Below are 27,877 nucleotides of genomic sequence, written 5' to 3' on the forward strand. Positions count from 1 at the left end.
GCAAGGTTTTGTTCCTTATATTGGTGACATGCTTGAGAGGTTATCGAGCTACAGATCCAAGCTACTCTTGTCAATGTAAGATATATCACTGTAGCATATGGCATTACTGACCTTGCATCTTCATTGCATTTTGTATTTACACAGGTTCCTCATGTCAAACTGATTTATATGCTACATCTCAAGAAAACTGTCCTTAAGATATTCCTCAAGTATATCTTTGATTTGTAAGGCATCACCAACTTCAGATTCAAGCTCAATCTGACATGGCGGAAATTAAGAAATACTTTAGGCAAAAGTCACTGTGTGAGATGTCACATAGTTCTGGACTTCATGTAGGTCTGCAATCCCACGGTCGATGACTGAGATCTTCAACACTTGTGGCATTAGACCTTTCATTTAGACATTGTCAGCTCAGAACGATTCATCAGCTCAAATCCTTTCAGAATTCGCAAAGAACGATTATCATGTCTTTGTACTAATTTTTTTTCAAAGAAACATTATCTCAGTTTGTTTACAAGTTTGTATTGAGGACTTTTCCTAGCAGACAAGGTATGCTTTATTGATCCTTTGTGAGACTTTGATCAAATCATAAAGAGTGTTACATATCAATTAACTGGAGGATTTTCTGAGGGTATTAGATCGAGCTTTTAACATTAGTCCTGAGCCTTCGGCCTTTCTGAGATGCATCTTTAGGCTCTCGGTCCTGAAATAAAGATAACTTCTGAATTGTGATGCTAAACTTTCTTAATAAACATGTTTGACTGTCTGCAATTTTCTCTTTCCTCTCAGATGTTTCAGACCTCTGAGATCATGACTGAAGCTTGACAAGCTTGAGGCCTTTTGGAGATTCGGATCAACCATACTGAGGTTTGGCTTGGGTTATTCAAGACATAGGCCATTCGGCCTACCTGCAATACAAGTTTACAAATGCAAGAGAGAATAAAACTCGATCTTGAACTCGGACTAGGGTATTTTACAAAACAATCCTTCGTCCTTCTTATCTGAGGTTTAGGCTTCGGTCATTTTCAGATCTTCTGAGGCTTTTCAGTCTATACAACAGGTCCTGTACTGAGGCTTGGTCTGAGATTAAGTTTGGATCTCTATCAAGCTGTGACAACAATAATACTTTGGCCTACTGGGGCTTTTCACGCGAGGCCTAAAGTAACTTCAGCCCACTGAAATGCTATCAGAGAGATAAGTTAACTTGGCTTAATTTGAACTAGGTCTAGTTTGAAACAACAGATGACTTTTTTCTTGGGCTGCTGCTCTTCCACCATAGCTTTGATACCATGTTGATTTTTAAGGAGTTCTCCAATCTGATAATTATTTCTTATGATTCTTTCTTACACGGAACTTATCTTACAGTCATGTGCAACATAAAATAATTACACAGAGAACTTCAACAGTAACAATATGCCAGTAAGATCATAAAGAGACAGCCACACAAGAGGACATTATTTTACTCTCAGAAAACCTACATGGGAAAAAAGATTCAACAGAGATACATCTTAGTCAATAACGAGTTCAAACCTGGTCCATCCTCCTAGTCAAGTCATCTGCCCAGAGAACTCTGACCTTGCCTCTGATGCTGCTTCGCTGGCACTTATAGATGACACTTCGCTGTCCCTTATAGATGACGCTTCGCTGGCTCAGAATATGTCCTTCACTGGCCTTGGAGACGACCTTCTTTGCTGCCTCAGGTTAGTCCCTTCACTGACCTTAGAGGTGACAGAAATGACCTTTGCTTGCTACCTCAGAGTAGGCCCTTTGCTTGCTGCCTCAGACCTCTGTTTTCCTCAGACTTCGCTGCCTCAGAAGATGCGAGCTTTCTTGGACAAAAATGGTGCCTTTTTATAGTTTTCTTGAGGCTGAATGGGTTCGACTTTATTGGAGCCAACCTGAACTTTTTAAAGGGCCGACTTGAACAATTTAGGAGGCCGACTTCATCCTTTTGGAATCTAAAATTTATTTCTTCCGAATTCAAATTTTCTCTTTTGATTCTAGCATGAAGAACATGTTTGTAAATACATTAAGGGCTCAATTATAGATTATGAAGACCGACCATAGTTACAAAAATCAGCACTCATTACTGGCCTTGGCAGACTATTATGCCTACTTATGGCCAATGCCTATTGCTAAGATTTAACATTTTCTATGGCTTATGGGCACACACTGGTATTATGACACATTCATGTGAAAAATGTACAAGTAAACTGCTATCAAATTTTAACCCCGCCTAAGATGTAGCATATTCCTTTTAAGTGCTGAACAATTGCAAAGTAACTAAGATGTGGTTTGGAATCAGCATAGGAAATGCAAAAGAATAAGAGACTGCCATTGGAGAATGTTGCTAGTTCTTGATGAATCATGTTCCAACATTCTAGCACTTCCGGAGTTGAGCAAAAGAGACTTTCATTTTGACGCAGGCTAAAATAGTTTGAAATCCTTCTCTAGTAATTCTGCGTATGGTCCTTTCATGGACGGGAAAGGAAGGACATACTGTTAGATAAAGACTCATAACTTTCATTCTCTTGCTTGGCATTCTCTTTAGTATCTATCACTTTACATGAAATGCAAGCATTTTTTTTAGTGTTTATTGTGCACTTTTCTTATCATTGAGGGTGTATGGGTTATTAGTGGGAGCTGTAAGTTTAATTGCTTAGGTCCTAAGTCATTTTTCTCGCCTAGTTAACCATTTTCCATCATTCTGACCATGGTAGCAACTAGCAAGGCTTGCTGGGTATGCCTCGGACTTGAGAGGCTTATCTGAGTTGGTGCCAGAACTAGGTCAAGTTGACTGCCTGGGAAAAACTCTCTGATGGGAGTCAAACTCGGGCTCTGCAAGTATGACTTGTGAGTCCGAGTTGGTCTTATAAGTTTTTCATGCTAGTAGAATTCTACTTAGCAAAATGTCGACAAAGTTTTCTTGGTATTTTTTTTAATTTAATTTTTATATTTTTATATTTGCAGAGTGCAATTTGTACTCTTACTCTGAGCCTCACTAAGTTGATCATTGAGCTGAGTCTTTCTACTCCATACTGTCTTCTCTTTCCTGTCATGGAATAAATTTGGGCTCAAAGATGAGGATCTTTTTATCTTGTACAAGAACAACCTACTCACTGCAATTTATCCTTTTAAGTCCATTTTCTAAGAAAATTTCAATAGCTATAACGAAACCCTCCTATATCCTGAATGTAGGCTTCTTACTGGATTGGATATAAGTTTTAACCCCGGTGAATGTGAATAAAAGCCTAAAGGTGATTGATACTGACATCTGGTTGATATTTAGAATTTGAACGCATTAATGAGATATTCTAGTCTTGGTAGGTGCTCTTTTCCCTCTGTTATTTGCTATGCTTTATCATGACGAGCAGAGATCAACTATGTTTCTTCTTGCTGATGTGTTGTTATGGTTTCTGACATTTTTGATGTGTAACTTTCCATTTTCTGTTAACAATGACATATGGCTGTAATTTATATGGTGTTTTATGTTGCAGGTAAAGATCACATTGAAGCAGGAGAATAAAGATGTAGAAAATGTAACCTATAATGAATATCACTACGCGGGGGGCTTAGTTGAATATGTCTGCTGGTTGAACCGTGACAAGGTATAAAGTTCATGCTCCTATAACTCAAGTGTAGGTTTAAATAGAACTAAATTCAATTTCTGATAAATATTGCAAATCAAAATATTTCTAGGATATCTAAATTTTGTGAATTTTGTGGTAACTTTTGCTAGAGATATTTAACAATTGAAAAAATAAACTTTATCATTCGCTAGAAATGTTCCAAAAGATTAGATGCAAGTGCTGATACTTTAATGACGGAGAACAGTGATCGTTTGTTTTGTATTGTAAACAGTAGAATATTTTTAGCTGAAAGGCAACGCAGTCAATTTGTTTAATTAATACAATTGCCCAGTCTAAGTAAGTACGGTAAATTGATATAATTGCCTCTAAATTGCTTTTCTTTCTGTTCAAAAGGTAGGGTGAATCAACACTCCAAAAGTATTGATAATTCCGAGAGCACGTTACTCTATTCTTATATAAGGGTGGAGTCTGAAGATGATTGTGGTTCTTGTTGAAATTGTAGCTATGGTCAGTCTTCATAAAATTATTTATTGCCATTAGCATGTTCTTCATATTTTTGTTTTGGTAAAAAATGTACACTTGTGATGAAAAAAATATTATTTTATTTATAATTGCAAGTGGCTCCACATGTGCTAAGTTGGCCTTTCTAGATGGTCAAGTTGGCTTGCCTAGAAACTCACTCATTCGGATCAGATCAACCCTTCTAGATGGTCAAGTTGGTTTGCCTAGAAAGGAACCCATTTGGATCTCATGATGGCTATATAAAGAGCTCCATTTGTCCTCCTTGAAAAGTAATTTGATCACACATACATTACTCATCTATTCTCCAACTACATTACTCTTTGAGATCTGTATTGATTCGTTGCTCCTGTGGATCAACTCTGAGATCTGTTACTCTTTTCAGTGGTCCTAGATCTGCTTATTATTCTTGTGATCTGAAGTCTGGTGGTCTGAGATCTGCTCATTATTCTTGTGATCTGAAGTCTGGTGGTCTGAGATCTGCTCTTATTCTTGTGATCTGAAATCTGATCTGTATCCGATCAGAAGTCTGAGCCTCAGAAGGAAAGAGATTCGAGCTGTGTCTCTATGGTATGGTATTGATCTTGTTGGCGATCTTGTTAGACTACTTTTTGACATTTGCATTGGAGACTTAGCACTTGTAGAAGCCATCTTGTGGTTGGCGATCTTGTTGGACTACATTTTGACATTTGCATTGGAGACTTAGCACTTGTGGAAGCCATATTGTGGTCAGTATTGTCTATGTCTTGATGTCTTGATGTCTTGTTGAAGGATCTAAGGAAAAGCTTGATTGGGTTTTCCCCTTTTTGGGGTTTTGCCTTGGTCTCTGACCTAAACAGTGGTGGCTCTTGTTATTGTGCACTGTGATCTCTGCTTTCTTGCCATTGCTATCAGTTGAATTTCTGAAGTGTAATTATTTGATGAAGAAGAAGAATTAATAGAAGCTCTAATAATTCATAAATAATTGTCAGTAGTTCAGAAATAGTACTTGTACACACTTTACTTTGTTTTTTTAACAGTTCTGACTCTGATTGTACTAAAGAATAAAGAAAATTGTATAGATAGAAGCTATTTCAATTTTAATGTGAAAGTTTCTTTTCAGTATTGATGCTATTTGATTACAAAAATACAGAATTTATCAATAATTAAATAGATCTAGAAGTGGACAAACTCAGTTGTTTTAAATAATTAGTAGTCTAGAGCAGGAATGACTTGAGTGTGGAAAGTAAATATTTTTTCTTGAAATATTTAAGCTACTGCTTTTCACTAGTAATGCTATGTGGTTAGTTGTGACATGATAGTTTTGAATCCATACTGAAATTTATTTTGAATGTAAATAGTTTTATAAATTAATCAGTTTAACCTAGGCTTTTATTTAACATGCATGGTGCAATAAGATAAAATGAGAAAATTTTATTGATGTCCATGAATGATTAAAGAATACAAATTTTAGTTGCTTGATGTAGCGATAGTCATTGGAGTTTTCTGATTCTATCTGCTTCTGATACATGTTATGTGGTTTCAGGCACCTATTCATAAACCAATTTCCTTTACTAAGGAAAAAGATGGAGTCATTGTTAATGTAGCCCTTCAGTGGTATGTGGGATAGTTGTGTGTTATGAAAAAGGAACAGGGAGTTTTATTTCGACAGTTTTTTTTGAAATTTCACTAATGATCGAGTCTCTGGAATTTAGGAATGTTAAATTTTCCTTCATCTGTTCTTGGAGCTCTTACTATGGGATGGCGGTGGCTCTTGTTTTGTTTGAATCAGGTGCTCTGATGCATACACAGACACCTTGCTAGGATATGCAAACAGTATCCGAACAAGTGATGGAGGTTCTCACATGGATGGTGTGAAATCTGCATTGACAAGAATTTTTAATATCCTTGGAAGGAAGTCAAAACTTATCAAGGTGAATTGATGCAGATCAGTTGCTTTTGTAAATTCATTAGTCTATAAAATACTAGTGAGGTAAATTTGTTGTCAGTATGTTTTTGGTTGTATAAAATGTTTTTGGCTGATAATGAGAAATGCAATCTAGATGAATATTGCAGTTTGTGAACATGTATAAGAATGACACCCCATGGTTGATCCTGAAATGACTGCGATGTGCCTTCTTATCTATGGAAGCTTGTCATTACTCACCACATAAATGTTCTTTCAATTTATTATAGATAATTCTGAATAGAGAAAGGTCAATTCTCATTTGTTTTTATGATGTATCTGGCCTCAAAAGGATTTTGAATGAGACACCGATTATCCCTAGTTTTCAGGAAATACATATCGAGGGCAGAGTTGGCTATTTAAATGCCTCTGCTGCACCAGTTATATGCCTCGAAGTATTATAGTTCTTATGATTCTATTTAATAAGAACTCTATTGTATGTTTCCTCTTCATTTCTTCTAAGTTGCACTGAAACAGATATGGGAACGGATACGAGAGATCTTCAAAAAATCTGGATACGATACGGCAAGGAAACGGCACATACACACACACACACATATATATATAACAATTTAAGAATTTCATATTACCATTCATATTTTAGAATCTAGATTTTATATCTAAAAATACATAGTCAATTATCATCATCATCAATTCAGCGTAAACATTGTCATCATCATTAATGATTATTATAACATTCATGATTCAACATATCATCAAGTTTTTGGTTCAAACTTCAATCATCAACATGACAACATCATCATCAAAATTAATAATGCACACTACATAGTACAAAGTACAAAGTACAAAATGAACTACGACTGGCAGCCTACTATCATTATTCATATGGAATATTATGGTATTCAATGTTCTTTGTTCAAAAATTTAAAACACCATCATAAATTACATTTACATATCATCAAATATGTCTTCATCCATGTCATTAAGAACCACATCCTCTCCAGAAGTGGGAGCATTGCTGCCATGTCCACTTGAAGATCCAACTATTGGTGCCTCCTCATCAAAGAAAGTCATATGAGACTTGACATTCAATGTCATATCCAATTCTGGCAACTCTGGTTCCACATCCCATAGGTTGGTAGGCCCAAATTTGTATTCGTTACTCTTGTGTGACAGAAGGCGCAGGTTTGAATGAAAATACACTAGTAGCTCAGCGTGAGCCCTTGCTTTCTCTGCGTCACCCTCCTTGGCTGCTGCATTGCTCTCCCGACACAATCTTTGCCTTCTTTGTTCCTCTGTACTCAATGCCCCTCAGCTGCTCTCCCAATCACTGATTCTATCTCTCTTAGCAAACCTCGCTCTAGAGACTAGAATGACTGATCATCTGGTGTGTTCTCCAAGTGACCCTCAAGCCTCGTCTTATACCTTTTCTGTTGACATCTCAATAGCCGAGATTAAGTCCCTAATCAACGGCTAAGATTAGATTTGGCTTGATCCATGTCTTCTGGACCATTCTAACACAGATTCATATTAATACACATTAATGTTTTATTTTCCCTAGGTTTAGACTTAGGGATTCCATTAAAAATATTAGTTATTTAAATATCTCTTGATTTGTTTCGGATCTGCCCAAACCCTTTCTGGGTATTGGAGATCTCATGTGCCCCAACCTCTCCACCAAATTTTGTGGCTAGAGCGCATCTGATGGTACCCCAAATCAACACTCCCTCTTAGCGAGGACTGTTCTCTAGCAATAATCCTCACTGAGTATTGTTCTGATCATCCGGCATCAGTATGTGTGCTAATGCTAGGCCTTTCTGCCCAACATCCTCTGCACTGCTTCCTCCTGTACTGTTGCCCATGGTTCTGCCACTGCCACTGCTGCATTTGTACGACAACTCCCTCTGCATCCGTGCTGCTGCTGGTCCTTTCTCCCAGCACTGCATCCGCACTGCACCTCCTCTCATCCCGCTACATTGCACTGCCCACCGCTGCACTGCAACTCAGTGACTGAGAAATAAGTAATTGATCTCCCAACTGACCTCCCTGTTGGGCTAGAAACACCCACTGATGCTAAAGCTCCCTTTGCCGCTGACAAATGCTCCCTCTCTCTGACCTCTGCGCTGCTGCTCCAACTCTGTGCATCTCGCACCATTGCACACCTCGTTGTGCCTTCCTGCACTGGTGCAACACTTTCGTGCCTCTCGCATTGTTGCAGCCTGCTAGCTCTGCGCTGTCTCGGGACTCTTGCACTGTAGCTCTCTCTGCCGCTCCATCCGCATCCGTCTCCACCCGAGTTAGCCTGTCCTGCTACTCCTTGTCGGGGCTCCCGTAGCAAGGTCTAATCCAAGAGGTTGGGTACCTCGAGGATCCTGCCCCTCATCACCTGTAGTTCGCCTAAATATAGCTCGATGTCTCCCCACTTTCGCTCAAGTGGTGCGTGTGCACTCATGGCACAATCATCGTCTGTCAAAACTTCTCTCTGCTCGTGCTGGCGCTGCCCTAGTCTCGGAAGACTCCCTTATTGTTCTTCCTTGGGCACTGGGTCACATAATGAACCATATCCCCACAGTGGAAGCAATTGATCTTGGAGAGATCTTTCTTCTTCCTCTTCTCCTACTTTCCCTCAGATGCTGGGGCCACATCCTCCTCCTCTTGCTTGACCTTGATCACTTTGCTGCTGCTACTTGTCTTTGACTGCCGTCTGATCTCTTCCTGGCGAAGAGCTGCCCACATCTCGTCCCAAGGTGGGAGAGTCCCTCTGCCTAGGATACTCTGGACAAACACTTCCCAATCTTCTGAGACAACATTCATGGTTGTCCTCACCATAAGCTCCTGATCCGGTGTCGCTCCTATAGCAGTCAATTGGTCTCGGACCTCATTTAGTCCTCCGAGGAGGGTGTCAATCGATTGACCCTCCTTCATCTGATACGACCTCATCTGGTTCTCGAGCAACATTCTTCTCTGCACAGAAGTATGTTGGTACAGGTTCTTGAGAGCCTCCCAGATCTCAATTGCCGTTTCCTTCTCGGCTATATGTGGTACCACACGATCCTTGACCCCGTCAAGGATAATGCACTTGGCCCTTGCCATCGCCTCCTCGTACTTGTCATTATCATTGGGGTCGACTGAGATAGCTATAACCTTCAAGGCGAAGTTCTTGACACGATTCGTGTCAAGCACTGATAAGATTCTGGCCTTCCAGACTGTGAAGTTCGATGCTCTGTCCTGTCTATCCTGGTCTCTTACCCCATGAAGTGCCATGACGCTCCTCTACTTCCCTCTTGGAAGTTCTCTGTTCGACTCCTCTGAGTCTCTACTTCCCGTCTGGAAGTTCTCTTCTGGACTCTCTTTGAGTCCTGATTTCCCTCTTGGAAATCCTTCTGCTGCTTGTCGAGATGCCCCCTACTCTGATCGTCTTGTGCAACTGCATTGTTGATCCAGGTTCCTCGGCTAGAAACCCTCGGTAACAACTCCTCTGGCCCTGCTCTGTCAGGGACTGTTTTGACTACAGTACCTCACCAGCTCCACTCTGCAATATTCCTGCAACCTTCTAGACCCCAGCAACTGCCTCTCTGTGAACCGCGTCAGCCCTTCTCTGTCTCACGCTGGCTCTGCGTCACCCTGGATGGGTCTGCGTCATGCTTGGGATGCCCTGCGTCAGCGACGATGGCCTCTTTGAGGCTCTGCGCAGTTCCATACTTCTTCTGCATGGCTCTGGTTGGCTATGCGTCACACTTCCTTGGCTTCTGCGCTGCTAGAAACAACTTTTGTTACTTGGGACAACTGTTTTCTGCTGTTATTGCTCTGCTCGGCTGATGTCTCTTAGTCCTCCTGTGATCTGCAACCTCCCTCTGATACCATGTTGAAGTTTCTAAGTTTACTTAATTTAGAAACCCTTCATGCCTTTTTTCTGATTTATTCCTACCTACTTATTATTTTTCTTTAACAAGTTATTTACAAAGCAAATACTGAAAATAAACACCGATGCATGCTCAACATTTTACAGATCAACAACTAAAAGAAACAAGAACAAACACACCACATGACACCATTATTTTGGACCAATGTCCCCAGAAAAACCCAATGTGGGAAAACCGGTGTAGCTGTGTGAGGGTTTTCTTATTAAGCAATATCAGAGTACAATCTGGGTGCTGTAACTGGCCTACCCAACAAAGAATTTCCCTAGCAGTTATACCTCATCAGTGTTGCGGGGTAGCGCCCCCCCCCCCCCCCCCCTTCGAACCCGCTCCCTGGTCTGTTAGGGAGCGATCGCTCCCGCGCTCCCGGAGCGTTTTTTAATGCCCGGGAGCGATCGGGGAGCGATCGCTCCCTGATCGCTCCCGGGCATTAAAAAACGCTCCGGGAGCGATTTCAGACAGGCCGGGAGCGGTTCGGCGGAAAAAAAATCCGCCGGACCCGAAATTTCCAAAAATTTTAGAATTTTTTTTTTATTTTATAAGCCCAATGGGCCAAAAAAATTTCATTTCAACTTCATTGAGCAAGAGATTGAGAGCTGGAGCAAGAGCAAAGGAGCAAGGAGCAAGAGCTGAGGAGCAAGGAGCCAGAGCTGAGGAGCGAGGAGCAAGTGCCAAGGAGCGAGGAGCAAGCCTGCAGAGGTAAGTAACTTAATCATTTAGTTAGTTTAGCTGGTTAGGTAGTTAATTTGGTTAGTTTAATTTAGCTGTTTGAGTTTAAAGATCATGTATTTAAATTAAATTAATAAATTAAATGAATTAATCCCAATAAACTAAATTAATTTGCAGATTCAAGACTCAAACCCTACAAACATCAAACACCATGGACCTGGGGATATTTATTGGCATTTTCCTCTTCCTGGTCCCTTTTATGGTTATTATGGTGGTGGAGAGTAGAAAACGGAGGGGGCCTGAAATTGAAGAGGTGGATGAAGAAGTCGAAGGAAGTCAAATGGGTGAAAACCCCAGTGAGGAGGAGGTGGAGGAGGGTGAACATGACCCTCAAAAAACTAAACAAGACCAAACTCCATTGTGGAAATATGTTCATAGGGCTGAAACAGGGAGAGGGGGTGGAACCACTAAATTTCATTGCCCCCATTGCAACACTGATTACACAGGCTCATACACCCGTGCTAGAAGACACCTCTGCGGGAAAAGGCCATGGGATGGAGAGAAACAAATAGGAATCAAAACTTGTGCAGCGGTGTCAACAGCAGATAGAGCCAAATACATAAAGGAAGAGGAGGACGCCCAATACAGAACAAAAAGATCAAGGGGTTTCTTTGAACCAATCTCACCATCACAAAGAACTCCTTCAGCATCCTCCCAAGGCAGTGGATATGGACATGGAGGCACAGGGTCATCATCTTTAAGGCGTAGAACCATATCAGATTTCCTTGATGAGGGGTGTAGGAATGATGTGGATTCAAAAGTTTACAGGTTCCTCCATGCATGTGGGATACCATTCAATGTTCTACGCTCACCTTATTGGCACGAAATGGTTTCTGCCATAAATGATGCCCCTAAAGGATACAAGAGCCCTGGGTATGACAAGGCAAGAACTGTTGGCCTTGATCATGAAAAAGCAAAAATATCACATTCTTTGAATAAAATGACAAGTTCTTGGACTGACAATGGGGTGTCCATTGTATCTGATGGATGGACAAATGTAAAAGGCAAGCCATTGATAAGTGTTCTTGTTGTGTCCCGAAGTGGTCCCATCTTTCTAGCTGCACATGATTACTCAGACAAGTTCAAGACCGCTATCAACATTGCAGAAGCATTGCTTGAAACAATTGAGCGTATTGGCCCATACAATGTCATCCAAGTCATCACTGATAATGCTCCTAATTGTAAGGCAGCGGGAACAATTATTGAGGATAAATACCCGAACATATTTTGGTCTGGATGTTTGGTTCACACATTGAACCTTCTGTTGCATGATATTGTCAAAAACAAAAATGAACAATACCAATGGATTAGTGATTTGTACAAGAAAGGAAAAAAAATGATAAAATTTATTACAAATCATAGCAATACCCATGGCCTTTTCCGTAGTCACTCGAGATTGGAGTTGCTGAAGATTGCGAGGACTAGATTTGATAGCTATTACCTCACCTTCAGGCGCCTTTTGAAGGTAAGAGAGGCATTAGCTAGCATGGTATCAAGTCCACATTGGCAGGTGTTAAAGGAAAGGGCTACAAATGTAGTTGACATGGCAGGTTTTGAAACGGTGGAGGAGGCCGCTCTTGATGGGCAGTTTTGGACAACTGTGAGACAGGTATTGGATTTCACCAAGCCAATTTATAACATGATTCGGTTTGCAGATACAGACAAACCAGTGATTGGCGAGGTGTATGAGCAAATGGATACCATGTTGGGGGAAATAAAAGACATTGTTCATAATAAAGATCCCAACTTGTACAAACTGATTCATGATTGTGTGTGTGAACGGTGGAATAGGCTTAACCTTCCACTACATTGCTTGGCGTATATCCTTACGCCAAAATACTACTCAGAATCTTGGTTGGGCAAACCTGCAGCAGGGGGTGGTGTTAGGACCAAACCCCATTTAGATCAAGAGGTAACTAGAGGATATCTGGAAGCATTAGAAAAGTTGGTGCCTGACAGGGAGGAATGTGCAGCTGTGTGCCTTGAAATAGGCAGATACTTCAGTGGCAGTGGTTTGTATGGTAACTTCCATGCAATGGACGACAAAGATAAATTTGATTCTCTCACATGGTGGGAAACATATGGCGGCCACGGACTTTTGCCAAAATTGGCAAAAAAAGTTCTTTCACAGGTTGTAAATTCTTCTTCTGCAGAGAGGTGTTGGAGCACCTACAGTTATATACATAATGTGAAAAGAAACAGACTCAACGAAAACCAAGCAGAAAGCTTGGTTTATGTGCACTACAACTTGAGGTTGTTGAGCCATTACTGTGATCGGGCTAATGAAGATCCCACATATAAAATTTGGGACAATCACCCTGAGGACGACAATTTGGAGGATGGCATTGTACATATTGAAGAACTAGAAGAGGAGCTTGTACGGGATGAAAATGAAGCAGCTGCAGCAGCCATGCCACCTCCACCTCCACCATCCAGTAGCAGTTCTCGGGGCTCGAGTCTTGTTCCATTACTGTCGCCACCTCCATCGACACCCTCGCGTGGAGGCTCTAGTTCTGGTCGTCGGTCTGTGCGGGAGACTCCTAGAAGACCACCACGACCTGCTTATACTCCTGGAGACTCTCGTGGCAAGGGCCACTTGTAGATTTACAGTTTACTTGTCTTTTTTAGTTTCTATTAGACTTTAGTTTTCATAACTGTTGAGTTTTGAGTCCTTGACTCTTGACTCTTGACTCTTTCATATCATTATGACATTATGATATTTTTTGTAAACATTATATCACCGTGACAATGAAAATTTGAAGTTTGAAGTTGGGCCTTGGCAATTATAACTCATTGGTAATGATTGTGAATTATGAATATGATGCTTTGTGAAAGACTAAAGTTGTTTCATTTCATCTCATTATTCATGTTTCATTTTATAAATTTTTAACATTTCATATCATGTTAACAATTAGAAGTTAGGACTTAGAAATATCTTCGATGTTACTTCTTGTAATGGTTAAACTTGGCTTACAAGTACAACTTGTTACTTTGGTGATCAATGATGATAAATGTTATTGAATTTTCAATTCTGAAAGCTTGAAGTTGAAACTTTAATATTGAATTTGATGAATCATGATTTATAAGACTCATGGACATGGTTGATGACGATTATAATTTCTAGATGATTGATGTGATATGGTTCAATGATCAATTTATGTTTTTTATGTCTATTTCATCATTCTACATGTTTTTGTTGACATATATGTATCAAAAATTAAAAAATATATATATTTTTAAAAAATCGCTCCCCGATTCGCTCCCAAACCGGGAGCTTTTGAAAATGGTCGCTCCCGCTCCCGCTCCCCGCTCCCGCTCCCGCTCCCAAGTAACATTGTACCTCATAGTTTGAGAGAAATCTCTTGGTTGAAACCCCAAAAACCCTTTCGGCAGCTCCTCAGCACAAAACTGCTCCTGCAACCCCAACGTGTGCGCAATCTGGACTGCGGTAGCCCTTCTATGTCTCATGCTGGCCCTGTGTCAGCCTTTCTTGGTCTGTGTCAGCCCCAAGATGCCCTGCGTCAGCTCTGGGAGCCTCTGCGTCAGCGACGCTAGCCCCTCTGGTGCTTTGCGCAACACTTGGCTGCCTCTGCGTGGCCCTGCGTGAGCCCTTGCTGGCTCTGCGTCACCCTCCTTGGTTGCTGCGCTGCTCTCTCGGCACAATATCTGCCTTCTCTGTTCTTCTGTACTCATTGCCCCTCAGCTGCTCTCCCGATCACTGATTCTTTCTCTCTTAGCAAACCCCACTCTAGAGAATAGAATGGCTGATCATCTGGTGTGTTCTACAAGTGACCCTCAAGCCTCCTCTTATAGTTTTCCTATTGACATATCAACGACTGAGATTAAGTTCCTAATTAATGGCTAAGATTAGATCTGGCTTGATCCATGTCTTTTGGACCATTCTAACACAGATTCATATTAATACACATTAATATTTTATTTTCACTAAGTTTAGACTTAGGGACTCCATTAAAAATATTAATTATTTTAATATCTCCTGATCTGTTTAGAATCTGCCCAAACCCTTTCTGGGTATTGGAGATCTCATGCGCCCCAACCTCTCCACCAAATTTCGTGGCTAGAGCACATCCGATGCTACTCCAAATCAACATACCATTGATTGTAATGCTTCTTTCACCTGCCTAAGCCTTGTTAAGACTATGATTTGAGAAGGAAAACGAGTCTCAGCAACCTGCAAGTGCCATTGTTTCAATAAATTAAAAATCATAATTGATTGAATACCTATTATGGTTCACGAATCATGACATTTGAGACTCCAATTTACATATTTGAATTTAGAGTCATAGAAATTATAATTTATGAAATAAAATTTAAAGTTTAGGTACCTTAAGGAGTTCCAACTGCGCAAATTCCCTGTTGATTCCTTGGGACATGTGGTGGTATGTGATGAAGGCTTGAATTTATTTTGCGTCTTGAAAAATAATTCGAATCCACGAATTTATTTTGCGTCTTGAAAAATAATTCGAATCCACTCAATTTGCTTCCCCATCTTGCCCACCATGAGGTTCAATGAATGTATAGCACAAGGGTCTACAAGATGTGTTGGTATTTGCCTTCAATAATTAGGCTTGTTGCTCTATGCACCGTTGCATTGTCAGTTATTACCTAGACAACATTTTCTGGCCCCACCAATTCAATTGCTTTAATCACGATGTCAACGATGAATTGAGAATCTTTCAGCTTCCATTCACAATCCGCTGCTTTAAAAAACATTGCCCCTTTTGGGCTCCTAGCAATCACATTGATCAAAGGCCTATTCCTTTGATCTTTCCATTGAATGAGCTGCCTCGCCTGGCGTCAAGGCTATCATAAAGACATTTATCACAAGTGAGCCATACTAGGACTCCTCTTGTCAATGAAAATTTGAGAAGAGTAGGGCACTTGGGCTGCAGTGATAGTGTGCCTTTGTCCCAAGTGTTGTTGTGCCCTCTAGCTTTTGCCTCTTTACAAGGCCTGCTAGTTTGTGCAACAACATGCCTTTAGGGGTATTATGGGTGTCTCCTTGTCTTTCGTTTCTATTTTTGTGGAACACCAATTATTCTCTCGTTTTCTTCATTGGATTTGTTCATGACAGTACTTGTCTTCCCTTTTCGCTTCAGAATCATGTAACTTTCTGTATTGCATTTATGTCTCGGAAACAAATTTTCTTCTCCTTATTGTTTACAAATTTTGTTTCTTATTGTCCTTATGATGATGTTCGTTATCTTCTAGAAGATTAAAATATACTCTTCATTGTTCGAGGAGCTTTCTCTCAATCACCTTTGTAGTGCTTTAAGCTTATGACTTTGCTCACTTTTTTGGGTCTTTATAGTTTAAGCTTACTGCATATTGTGGGCTTGTTAAAATAAAATTTAGCATGTAGTGCAACACCTCACCAAGTGACCTAGGCAATGTGCAACACTCTAGAGTGTCACCATTGTCACCTTAGTAAATGTTAATTTTAATTAGGGCGACATTGTTCCTTACTTTGATAATTGCATTTCACCATTAATACTTTAATTTCACCCCATATCATCATTACATTATTCAGATCTACACCATTATTGTTAAAATTGGCATCTAGGGCCAAACTCCATGTGGGTCATCTTATTTATGGCAGTTGATATTTTTCTTGGATCCCTCTCATCGAGAGGTGTAAAATTGATTTAAAGATCATCCGATTCCGATAAGTATTCATGGAGTTATGAATTTATTTGCGTTATAAGACAATTCGTCAAGGTCGACCAACAAGCAAATAAACCCCACATATGCTCAGCGTTTTAGTATAAATAGAGGTGGCCTTCAAGTCATTTCAATACACTTGGGATCTCTTCCTCTCTCTACTTGTCTTTGGGTTTTAGTAGGAGGAGAGATCCTAAGAGATAACGTTGCCTTGATCCAGAACGCCAGAACTGCCGAAAAAGCCGGAACTGCCGAAAAAGTTGGAACTGTAGGAAAAGCTGGAAAAACCGGAACTGTTGGAAATGCCAGAATTGCCGGAAAAGCTGGAAAAACCGGAACTGCCGGAAAAGTTGAAACTGTCGGAAAAGCCGGAACTGCTGGAAAAGCCAGTAAAGCCGGAAAGGCCGGAACTGTCAGAAAAGCAGGAAAAGCCAGAAATGCCGGAACTGTCGAAAACACTGGAAAAGCCGGAAATGCCGGAATAGTTGGAAACGCCGGAAATGCCGGCACTTCTAGAACTGCCGAAACTACCGGGAACAACCGGAACTACCGAAACTGCGGGGAACTGTTGGAATTGCCAGAACTGCCGGGAATTGCAGAAACAGCGGGAGCATCTTTCTTCGAAGGAGAGCAACATGCAAGGGACAACTAACTAACATTGAGACAGTTGTATGGTACTTGACAGCAAATACACCAAGCATGCAATGTTACAGCTAGCATGCAAGGGACAACTAGCATGCAACAACAGGCATGCTAAGGACAACAAGCATGCTAGGAACAACAAGCAAGCATGGGACGACAAGCAAGCAAGGTACAACCAACACATAGGTCAAGATGGCAACATGGTGCAACAATGGCACATAATGCAGTACAGTGATGGGTACAACCATGATTAATGAAGCGTGATGAGATGTAGCATAGTGATGATGGGTGCAGCATGGTGCAGCATGGTGAGGTGCAGCATGATGACGAAATGCAACTCAACGATAGGTGAAGGAGTCACCTTGGAGAATCAGTTGAAGCAACATGTCTTCAACTGATCTCATGTATCATCTTCTTAGAGATGATCTATGATTCTATGCTCTTATCTAGATAAGTCAAAGTGTTCACTTCTATTGTAAACATACTATCTCTCTCTCTCTCTCTGCTGAACTATTGAAGAACATATAAGAAGAATTGATCAAGGGTTTTTCCACATTGGGGTTTTTCCCTGGCTAGCGCCACATCTTGTGTCCTCTTGTCTTGGCTTGTCTTTTGTGATTTATGTTTATGTTCTATTTGCAGTTTACTCTAATGCTGATGTGATTGCTAATCTGGAAAAGATATGGAGCTAACTATGAAAATTGAAATAAATTGCTCTAAGCATAAAACATACCTAAAGTTAACATGGTATCAGAGCTGAGGTGAAGACAATGGCCAAGCAAGAGTGAAAGAGCGATCACCGAAGACAGTTGGGAAAAAAAAGGATCAATGGATTCCTCACCCCTCTTCAAATTCACCAAGGGTGAAGTCGAAGCAAAGAATATTATCAGAATGGCGCAGCTGAATATGGCCTACCTAAAGATCACTTCATTGGAAGACCAGATCTCAGGGTGGAAGGAAAGGCAGATAACTAGTTTGTCCATTATGCGAAGGAGTGTCCGAATGGCAGGGACACATCACTTGATGATGATAACAATCATTCCAGGGACATCTTCAATGATCAAAGGAATGATAGGTAATGCAGGTCATCAAGGAAATGGCCAACTCTTCATAGAAAGCAAGGAACCCCAGGTATGGAGAATCACATGTTGTTTCCGATAAGATAAAGAAGCGTTATCTTGTATTGGCCCTCTCCTTCAGATTCTTTGGGAATCTGGCTTATAGATTGTAGTGATTCAAGGCACTTCATCGGATAGACGGGTGCACTCTCTAATTTGGTAGAGATGGAAATAATCGTGGGATTATACTTGGAGCCGATGCCACCTATCCCGGAATGGGTGTAAGGAATGTTAACCCTCAATTGAATGAAGGTAACTCGATTCATTTACAGAATCTCTTTTGTGTACCTGATCGCAAGAAGAACCTAGTGTCCATCTTGGAAATGGAAGTCAAAGGTTTCGGGGTGGCATTCATCGATGGAAAAGTACATGTTAAAAAAAATAGAATTTTCAAAGATGGTTTTTCTCATGGGTTCTAGGTTGGCAATTTGTATCAAGTTGTAGGATGGTCCATTGGGGGTCATGTCAATTGAAATATCGCATCTATAACACGGAGGTCTACCTATGGGGTCCTACCTGATGTGAGTCAAATGGTGATAGGGATGTCTGAATGATTTGGGAAATGCCGTTGAGTTTCATAAACTCATTCGCGTTGATGTTCTTGGTGAATTTCCGTCCGGACATATGTTTTGCAGTTAGCATGGTGAGCTCATATTTGGCTGAGCCTCACTGGGTTGGTGCCAAGAATCTTTTGAGATATCTTCAGGGCACAATGTCTCATGGATTGAGATACACTGACGGAAATATGAAACTGCATGATTATTCGAATGCTGAGTGGGCAGGCAGTGTGGAGGATCACTAGAGCACTTCTCATTGCTGGTTCTCTTTGGATTCTGCTTCGATATCATGGAAGAGCAGGAAGCATAAATCGGTTGCTATAAGCACCGCCAAGACCGAATACATAGCTACGAGTATGATCTCGTGTGAAGTTGCATGGTTGCAGAAGCTCTTAAGTGAGCTGTTTGTACACATGATGAATACCACTGTGATTCTTTGTGACAACCAGAGGTGGGATTCGATTATTGAGGAATCCCGTATTCGATGATTGCTCTAGAAGATAGACATCAGATTCTGCCTTATTTGGGATATGGTAAGTCGATGAGCGAGGAGGCTCCATCACATTGAGATCGATGCACATGTCACGGACATTTTGTCAAAGCCCTGGGGAAAGGTCAAATCTGTGACTTTCCCAAATGACTTGGAGTCGTTGAGAGACCTTCCTATAAGGGTCTTGCATGTTGCATGTATTGAGCTCTGGGAGCTTTCGGGGGCTTGGGGTACTTATTGGAGCAACATACGACCACAGGGCGACTCGCCCTCCCCTGGTGGTGCGTTATAAACAGTATGATTAGTTCTCCTATGGGCTGGGATGATTAGTTCTCCCATGGCAACTGTGGAACAGGATGATTAGTTTTCCTGTGGGTGAGGATGATTAGTTCTCCTGCGGGCCAGGGTGATTTGTTCTCTGTGGCCATTGTGGAACAGGATGATTAGTTCTCCTATGGGCCAGGATGATTAGTTCTCCGTGGCATCCACTGACAGGATGATTCGTTCTCCTGTGGACAGGATGATTAGTTCTCCTGTCGAGGCATCCTACCCATGTAGTCTGGGACTCATGTGAAGTACCTCTCATCTGATCAATGATCTGGGAAATGAGGATAAGGACCATAGTAGTACTATCGATGGATGCATCGTTGTATCTATCGTACTCCCTATGCTAGGATGACCTCCATTGATCTGGGATCAATGACACTGATCTGGGATAAGTATGAGTGGTTTGAGACACTCTCTTGTGATATTGATCTGGGATCAATAAAACTGACTTCGGGTCAGTAAGAGTGATGTGACACACTCTCTTTAGATGAAACTGACTTCGGGTCATTAGAGAATGGTATGAGACATTCTTGATCAATTCTTCTTCTTCATGGTTCAGTAGAGCGGAGCAAAGCAGAGCTCAGCAGATTAAAGCAGAGCAGAGCTCAGCGGATCAGAGTAGAGCAGAGCAGTGCAGGGCACTGATGGCAGAGACAGTATAGTCGGACATATAGATCAACGGATGGAGTTCTCCCTAGTTGAGAGGGAGTGTTAAAATTGGCATCTAGGGCCAAACTCCATGTGGGTCATCTTATTTATGGTAGCTGATATTTTTCTTGGATCCCTCTCATCGAGAGGTGTAGGATTGATCTAAAGATCATCCGATTCAGATAAGTATTCATGGAGTTATGAATTTATTTGCGTTATAAGACAATTCATCAAGCTTGGCCAGCAAGCAAATAAACCCCACATGTGCTCAACGTTTTAGTATAAATAGAGGTGGCCTTCAAGTCATTTCAACACACTTGGGATCTCTTCCTCTCTACTTGTCTTTTGGTTTTAGTAGGAGGAGAGATCCTAAGGGATAACGCTGCTTTGATCTAGAAAGCCGGAACTGCCGGAAAAGCCGGAAAAGCCGGAATTGTCGAAAAAGCCGGAACTGCCGAAAAAGTCGGAAAAACCGGAATTGTCGGAAAAGTCGAAACTGTCGAAAAAGCCGGAACCGCCGGAAAAGCCGGAAAAGTCGGAATAGCTGGAACCAATGTTGCACAAAGCCCCCCCCCCGGTTCCAAGCCCGAAAGCACGTCCTGTGCGGAAGCGCCTAGGAAGCTTCGCCGGAAGCGCGCTTCCGAATTTTTTTGCCGCTTCTTGGACTTTTTGGAAGCATGGCTCAGAAGCGCACTTCCAGACCTCTAAAGCGCGCTTCGTACGACGCTTCGGCAGTATGAAGCGTGGCGCTTCCGTACGATTCCGGAAAAGCACCGTGCTGTTTAGAAAATCGTTTTTTTTTTCCATTTTTTTTTTTTTTTTAATTTTAGGTGAGTTTGCTTGTTGGGGGTGGGTCCACCTTGGGTTAGGGTGAGGAATGAAGGCAAAAAAAATATAAATATAGCAGATGCTCCCTCGTGGTAATGTTAAATTCTTAAAGTAAAAGTGACATTCTCCTTTATTTTTCATTTTCATCCTTTTACTTAAATTTTTAACATTACCATGAATTGACTCAGGATGTTTGAGAGTGGTTCCAGCCTCATTGGACTTCATATGGAGAAAATAGAATTTCATATCCTATTCAAAATTCAGCAGACTTAATAGTTTTCAGGAATTCAGGATCAATGGGATTGTGGCATTTCATTAGATTATATCAAGTATGAAGGTATGCGATTAGCATTTAATGAAAAGCACCAAGCCCTATATGTACCCTAGTGTTGGTGGTGTTAATTATTGAACTCCTTTGTCACGCGGCACGCCCTTAGCAAAAAATTACCTTTCAATCAAGTCAAAATCATCGATCAAGCATGTTAAGCTTTTTCTACCATATTTTAAGTCTTGAATTAGGTAGTTTGATCAAAATTGGGCAATGTTGACTAATATCCCTAGACATCGAGGTAGAGGCAAAGGCTAGACAAGAGGAGAAGAATCTAGATTCTAGATGGTTGATGCATCTAAATGGTTGATGCTCGAATAATTAATCATTAATGTACAATGGATGTTATATCTATCTTGATTTATGCAAAAATATGCATGTTTTCATGTCTTCTACAACTAATTTGGTATTTGGGATGTTTGTTTCGAGTATAAATGCAAAAAGATATAAAAATATATATATATAGGAGACGCTTCCGCAGACGCTTCGCTTCCTAGATTTTTGGAAAATGACGCTTCCGCGTCCCTGCTTCCAAAAAACGTCCCTGCTTCGTGCAACAATGGCTGGAACTGCCGGAAAAGTCGAAACTGCTGGAAAAGCCGGAATTGATGGAAAAGCTGGAATTGACGGAAAAGTCGGAAAAGCCGGAACTGCCGGAAAAGCCAGAACTGCCGGAACTGCCGGTGAGGTGCAGCGCGGTGAGGTGCAGCATGATGACGAAATGCAGCTCAACGATGGGTGAAGGAGTCACCTTGGAGAATCAGTTGAAGCAACATGTCTTCAATTGATCTCATGTATCATCTTCTTAGAGATGATCTATGCTCTTATCTAGATAAGTCAAAATGTTGACTTTTGTTTTAAACATACTATCTCTCTCTCTCTTTCTACTGAACTATTGAAGAACATATAAGAAGAATTGATCAAGGGTTTCCTCACATTGGGGTTTTTCCCTAGCTAGCGCCACATCTTGTGTCCTCTTGTCTTGGCTTATCTTCTGTGATTTATGTTTATGTTCTATGTGCAGTTTACTCTAATGCTGATGCGATTGCTAATCTGGAAAAGATATGGAGCTAACTATGGAAATTGAAATAAATTGCTCTAAGCATAGAACGTACCTAAAATTAACAATTCTATATCAACATATGCAATTACATAGAAAGAAACAACATCACCATCATCCTCAATGCAACAAAACATAAAAGGAACAGTAGAAGAAAGCATGCATACATATAGAGACACCAGGATTGGTCTGAGACCAGTGCAAAACCCACTATGGGGAAAAGCCTTGCAAATCTTCTTCAAATATACACACTTTTTAACAAAATTGTACAATCCCAATCTTCATTATATGAAACCAAATTTGAATTATATGAAACTTTGCTGCAGCTTCGATGTCGTATCTTGTCCTGCCGGTCCTTTTCTTTCGTACTGCTCACTAGCTGCCCCTTAGTCCTTCAAAGGACAACACATCGAGACTCCAGGAGAGCTGCCACCTAACAATGCTGCATGTCACTTTTGCTGCATGTACATGAGCTCATAAATCTTCTCTCTGGGTAGGCCTAATTCACGAGCTCCAATTTTCCTTTTAGTAGCCTCTTTCGTCCATCAAAGAGCTACTCATTAGGCTAGAAACTTCACCCAATCACGCACCAAACAATGTCCTTCTTGTATGATTCTCTAGGGCTACTTTGGGTAGCCAACACACTGCTCTCTAATAAGATCAATGGCACCCAATCCAATCACTGCAAGGTCTGCTCCTAGTTGGAGTTTCCTCACATCGAAGACAACTCCAACACTTGGCTCCCACAGGGTGCTAGAAAAACCGATCCAAAACAAGTGAAATCTTTGACCCAACGTAAGACACAAATGATGCTCCAAGTTTGTAGTACTACTGTTATGACAGTGACTGGTTAGGGCATCATAGGCACACTGCAAAAACCCTAATCAAGCACCCAAACAACCCTTAATCTCTGCGAACTTACTAAGGAAGAGTCCTCCACATACGTATTGCTGTTCTAGGCACAAATCTGCCCCAAAACCTCTCCACGCTGTCCTTGTTTTGAAGTGGTTAGGCCTGCGGCCTACCACAGTCCCACGTTGTCACCTACAACCCACTCAAAACAAAGTTCCCTTAACTTGTTTGCTGCCCAACAGACCTCTGTTGACGTCTGTTGAAACTCGACCGTCAAGCTAGCTCCTCGGCCCTCTAATAGCAGCTTGGATACCCTTCAACGATCCCTAGTCCCCAACTGCCTCGCTGTCCTTGCGTCTTTGCTGCGTCCTCAACAAAACCTTCTACTCCCTTGACTAAGTTCTTCTTCACCTTCAACGAGCTCTTGTATTGCACTTTTGGATGATAAAACAACATGTCTTCACCATTTATTTATATCCAATAAGGGGGCTCCACGAATTGATGAAGAGACACATCTATTGGAGAAATTTTACTTCAAGCTTACATGGCTTGAAAACCAATAATTACTTGTCAACTTCAAATATTCATTTCTCCACTTCTACAACTCAGAATTCGACAATTCTCGAAGCGTTGGATTCTTCTTTCCGCCCTCTATCGTCTCATGTCATCACATGTAGAAATGTGCTCCCGGAATTGCTCCAAACATGATTGGGTGCAAAACCCCATTCTTGGGTTCCAAGCCCACAAGTGACCCTAGGGCTTGTAGTACCTCCCAAGCTACACGAATCAACCAACAACCATTGAGCGCTTCTAGGTGTGAAAATTTCTAACACGAAATTATACTGCAGTAACTGATTTATTTCTCCTACTTATTTTTCACAATAAGTTGTTTACAAAACCCTTCAACAAACATTAAAATAAATTCTACTGCAGTTATCAAATAATAGTAGAGAGAAAAATACTAGTGATATACAAGCACAAGAACCAATCACATCAACACAGTTATTTTTGGACAATTTTTCTCGGAAAAATGGGAAAATGATGCAGCATATGAGGGTTTATTATTATTCTTCAACAACAATCTCTTTACAAGGAATAATTTTGCAGTACATAGAGAAACCTTTAAGAAAACACCTGAGATAATTTTCCTTCTCAGCTAAGAGAGATTCTGACACCCTTAAGACCCCTTAGCCTCCAATGCGTCATTGCGACACTGCATCACTGTGTCACTGGGACCTCTTAGCCTCTACTGTGTCATTGCATCACTGTGAAATTGCATCACTGCGACGCTGAGATCGCTTAGCCTCTATTGCGTCACTGAGACCCCATAGCCTCCACTACATCACTGCAACACTGCGACCCCATAGCCTCCACTGTGTCATTGTGTTAGAGCTCTCCCTCTGCTCTTTCTCTCTGAGGCACTGCGTCAACTCCTCCTTAGTCCCCGACTGATGCTAAAACCCTCCTCTTCCTTCACCTTGCAACTCTCCCTCTGAAATCAAAATCTTTCTCCTTGAGAATCGATTTCCCTTGGGATACTGAGTATTTGCTTGATGTGTCTCCAAATGACTCTCAAGTCTTCTCTTATACTTTTCCTGTTGATGAATCAACGACCGAGATTAACTGTCTAATCAACGACTAAGATTAAAACATACTTGATCTTTGTCTCTTAGAAGCTTCTCACCCATATCTTTATTAATACTCATCAATATTTTTATTTTCCTAAGTTTAGACTTAGAACCCATTAAAAATATTAAATATTTTAATAACTCCTCATCCGAGTGGAATTTCTCCAAATGATTTTTGGGTCTTGGAGATCTCATGTGTTCTAGCGCCTCCACAAAATTTCGGAACTATAGCACTTCCGATGCTAGCCAAAATCAACACTCCCTCTTAGCGGGGAATGTGCTCTAGCAATACTTCACAATAGAAGCATCACACTGATCCATGACATCGGTCCTCTACGTTGTTGATGCTCGGCCTACTACCCCTCACCTACTGTGCTGCTACAACCTGTACTGTTGCCCATGACCAGTGTTGCGGGGGAGCGCCCCCCCCCCCCCCCCCCTCGAACCCGCTCCCGAAGCGCGCTCCGGGCGGGAGCGGGTCGGGAGCGCGCTCCCAAAATCGCTCCCGTAAAAAAATTTGCGCTCCCTGGTCTGTGAGGGAGCGCTTCAGGGAGCGATCGCTCCCGCGCTCCCGGAGCGTCTTTTAATGCCCGAGAGCGATCGGGGAGCGATCGCTCCCTGATCGCTCCCGGGCATTAAAAAACGCTCCGGGAGCAATTTTTAACGGACCGAGAGCGGTCCGGCGGAAAAAAAATCCGCCGGACCCGAAAATTAAAAAAATTTTAGAATTTTTTTTTTTGTTTATAAGCCCAATGGGCCAAAAAAAATCATTTCAACTTCATTGAGCTTGAGATTGAGAGCTGAGCAAGAGCAAAGGAGCAAGGAGCAAGAGCTGAGGAGCAAGGAGCCAGAGCTGAGGAGCGAGGAGCAAGTGCCAAGGAGCGAGGAGCAAGCCTGCGGAGGTAAGTAACTTAATCATTTAGTTAGTTTAGCTGGTTAGGTAGTTAATTTGGTTTGTTTAATTTACCTGTTTGAGTTTAAAGCTCATTAATTTAAATTAAATTAATAAATTAAATGAATTAATCCCAATAAACTAAATTAATTTGCAGATTCAAGACTCAAACCCTACAAACATCAAACACCATGGACCTGGGGATATTTATTGGCATTTTCCTCTTCCTGGTCCCTTTTATGGTTATTATGGTGGTGGAGAGTAGGAAACGAAGGGGGCCTCAAACTGAAGAGGTGGATGAAGAAGCCGGAGGAAGTCAAATGGGTGAAAACCCCAGTGAGGAGGAGGTGGAGGAGGGTGAACATGAGGGTCAAAAAACTAAACAAGACCAAACTCCATTGTGGAAATATGTTCACAGGGCTGAAACAGGGAGAGGGGGTGGAACCACTAAATTTCATTGCCCCCATTGCAACACTGACTACACAGGCTCATACACCCGTGCTAGAAGACACCTCTGCGGGAAAAGGCCATGGGATGGAGAGAAACAAATAGGAATCAAAACTTGTGACAAGGTGTCAACAGCAGATAGAGCCAAATACATAAAGGAAGAGGAGGACGCCCAATACAGAACAAAAAGATCAAGGGGTTTCTTTGAACCAATCTCACCATCACAAAGAACTCCTTCAGCATCCTCCCAAGGCAGTGGATATGGACATGGAGGCACAGGGTCATCATCTTTAATGCGTAGAACCATATCAGATTTCCTTGATGAGGGGTGTAGGAATGATGTGGATTCAAAAGTTTACAGGTTCCTCTATGCATGTGGGATACCATTCAATGTTCTACGCTCACCTTATTGGCACGAAATGGTTTCTGCCATAAATGATGCCCCTAAAGGATACAAGAGCCCTGGGTATGACAAGGCAAGAACTGTTGGCCTTGATCATGAAAAAGCAAAAATATCACAATCTTTGAATAAAATGACAAGTTCTTGGACTGACAATGGGGTGTCCATTGTATCTGATGGATGGACAAATGTAAAAGGCAAGCCATTGATAAGTGTTCTTGCTGTGTCCCGAAGTGGTCCCATCTTTCTAGCTGCACATGATTACTCAGACAAGTTCAAGACCGCTATCAACATTGCAGAAGCATTGCTTGAAACAATTGAGCGTATTGGCCCATACAATGTCATCCAAGTCATCACTAATAATGCTCCTAATTGTAAGGCAGCAGGAGCAATTATTGAGGATAAATACCCGAACATATTTTGGTTTGGATGTTTGGTTCACACATTGAACCTTCTGTTGCATGATATTGTCAAAAACAAAAATGAACAATACCAATGGATTGGTGATTTGTACAAGAAAGGAAAAAAATGATAAAATTTATTACAAATCATAGCAATACCCATGGCCTTTTCTGCAGTCACTCGAGATTGGAGTTGCTGAAGATTGCGAGGACTAGATTTGGTAGCTATTACCTCACCTTCAGGCGCCTTTTGAAGGTAAGAGAGGCATTAGCTAGCATGGTATCAAGTCCACATTGGCAGGTGTTAAAGGAAAGGGCTACAAATGTAGCTGACATGGCAGGGTTTGAAACGGTGGAGGAGGCCGCTCTTGATGGGCAGTTTTGGACAACTGTGAGACAGGTATTGGATTTCACCAAGCCAATTTATAACATGATTCGGTTTGCAGATACAGACAAACCAGTGATTGGCGAGGTGTATGAGCAAATGGATACCATGTTGGGGGAAATAAAAGACATTGTTCATAATAAAGATCCCAACTTGTACAAACTGATTCATGATTGTGTGTGTGAACGGTGGAATAGGCTTAACCTTCCACTACATTGCTTGGCGTATATCCTTACGCCAAAATACTACTCAGAATCTTGGTTGGGCAAACCTGCAGCAGGGGGTGGTGTTAGGACCAAACCCCATTTAGATCAAGAGGTAACTAGAGGATATCTGGAAGCATTAGAAAAGTTGGTGCCTGACAGGGAGGAATGTGCAGCTGTGCGCCTTGAAATAGGCAGATACTTCAGTGGCAGTGGTTTGTATGGTAACTTCCATGCAATGGACGACAAAGATAAATTTGATTCTCTCACATGGTGGGAAACATATGGCGGCCACGGACTTTTGCCAAAATTGGCAAAAAAAGTT

At 41.5% G+C, this 27,877-nt stretch overlaps 1 protein-coding gene across 3 annotated transcripts in view; it reads left to right on the forward strand.

Moving 5' to 3' along the window:
• Window positions 1–27,877, forward strand: part of LOC149237607 (DNA gyrase subunit B, chloroplastic/mitochondrial-like) — a 356,836-nt gene that overhangs the window by 150,768 nt on the left and 178,191 nt on the right. For all 3 annotated transcript variants that reach the window (XM_089372706.1, XM_089372705.1, XM_089372708.1), the window contains 3 exons: window positions 3,498–3,608; window positions 5,635–5,705; window positions 5,881–6,022. In XM_089372706.1, coding sequence (XP_089228832.1) covers window positions 3,498–3,608; window positions 5,635–5,705; window positions 5,881–6,022 — 324 coding nt within the window. The remainder of the gene's footprint in view (window positions 1–3,497; window positions 3,609–5,634; window positions 5,706–5,880; window positions 6,023–27,877) is intronic.

This window comes from Pinus tabuliformis, chromosome 8 (genome assembly GCF_031772625.1).
Source record: "Pinus tabuliformis cultivar Carrire ecotype Pingquan chromosome 8, CPIR1, whole genome shotgun sequence".
NCBI lineage: Eukaryota > Viridiplantae > Streptophyta > Pinopsida > Pinales > Pinaceae > Pinus > Pinus tabuliformis.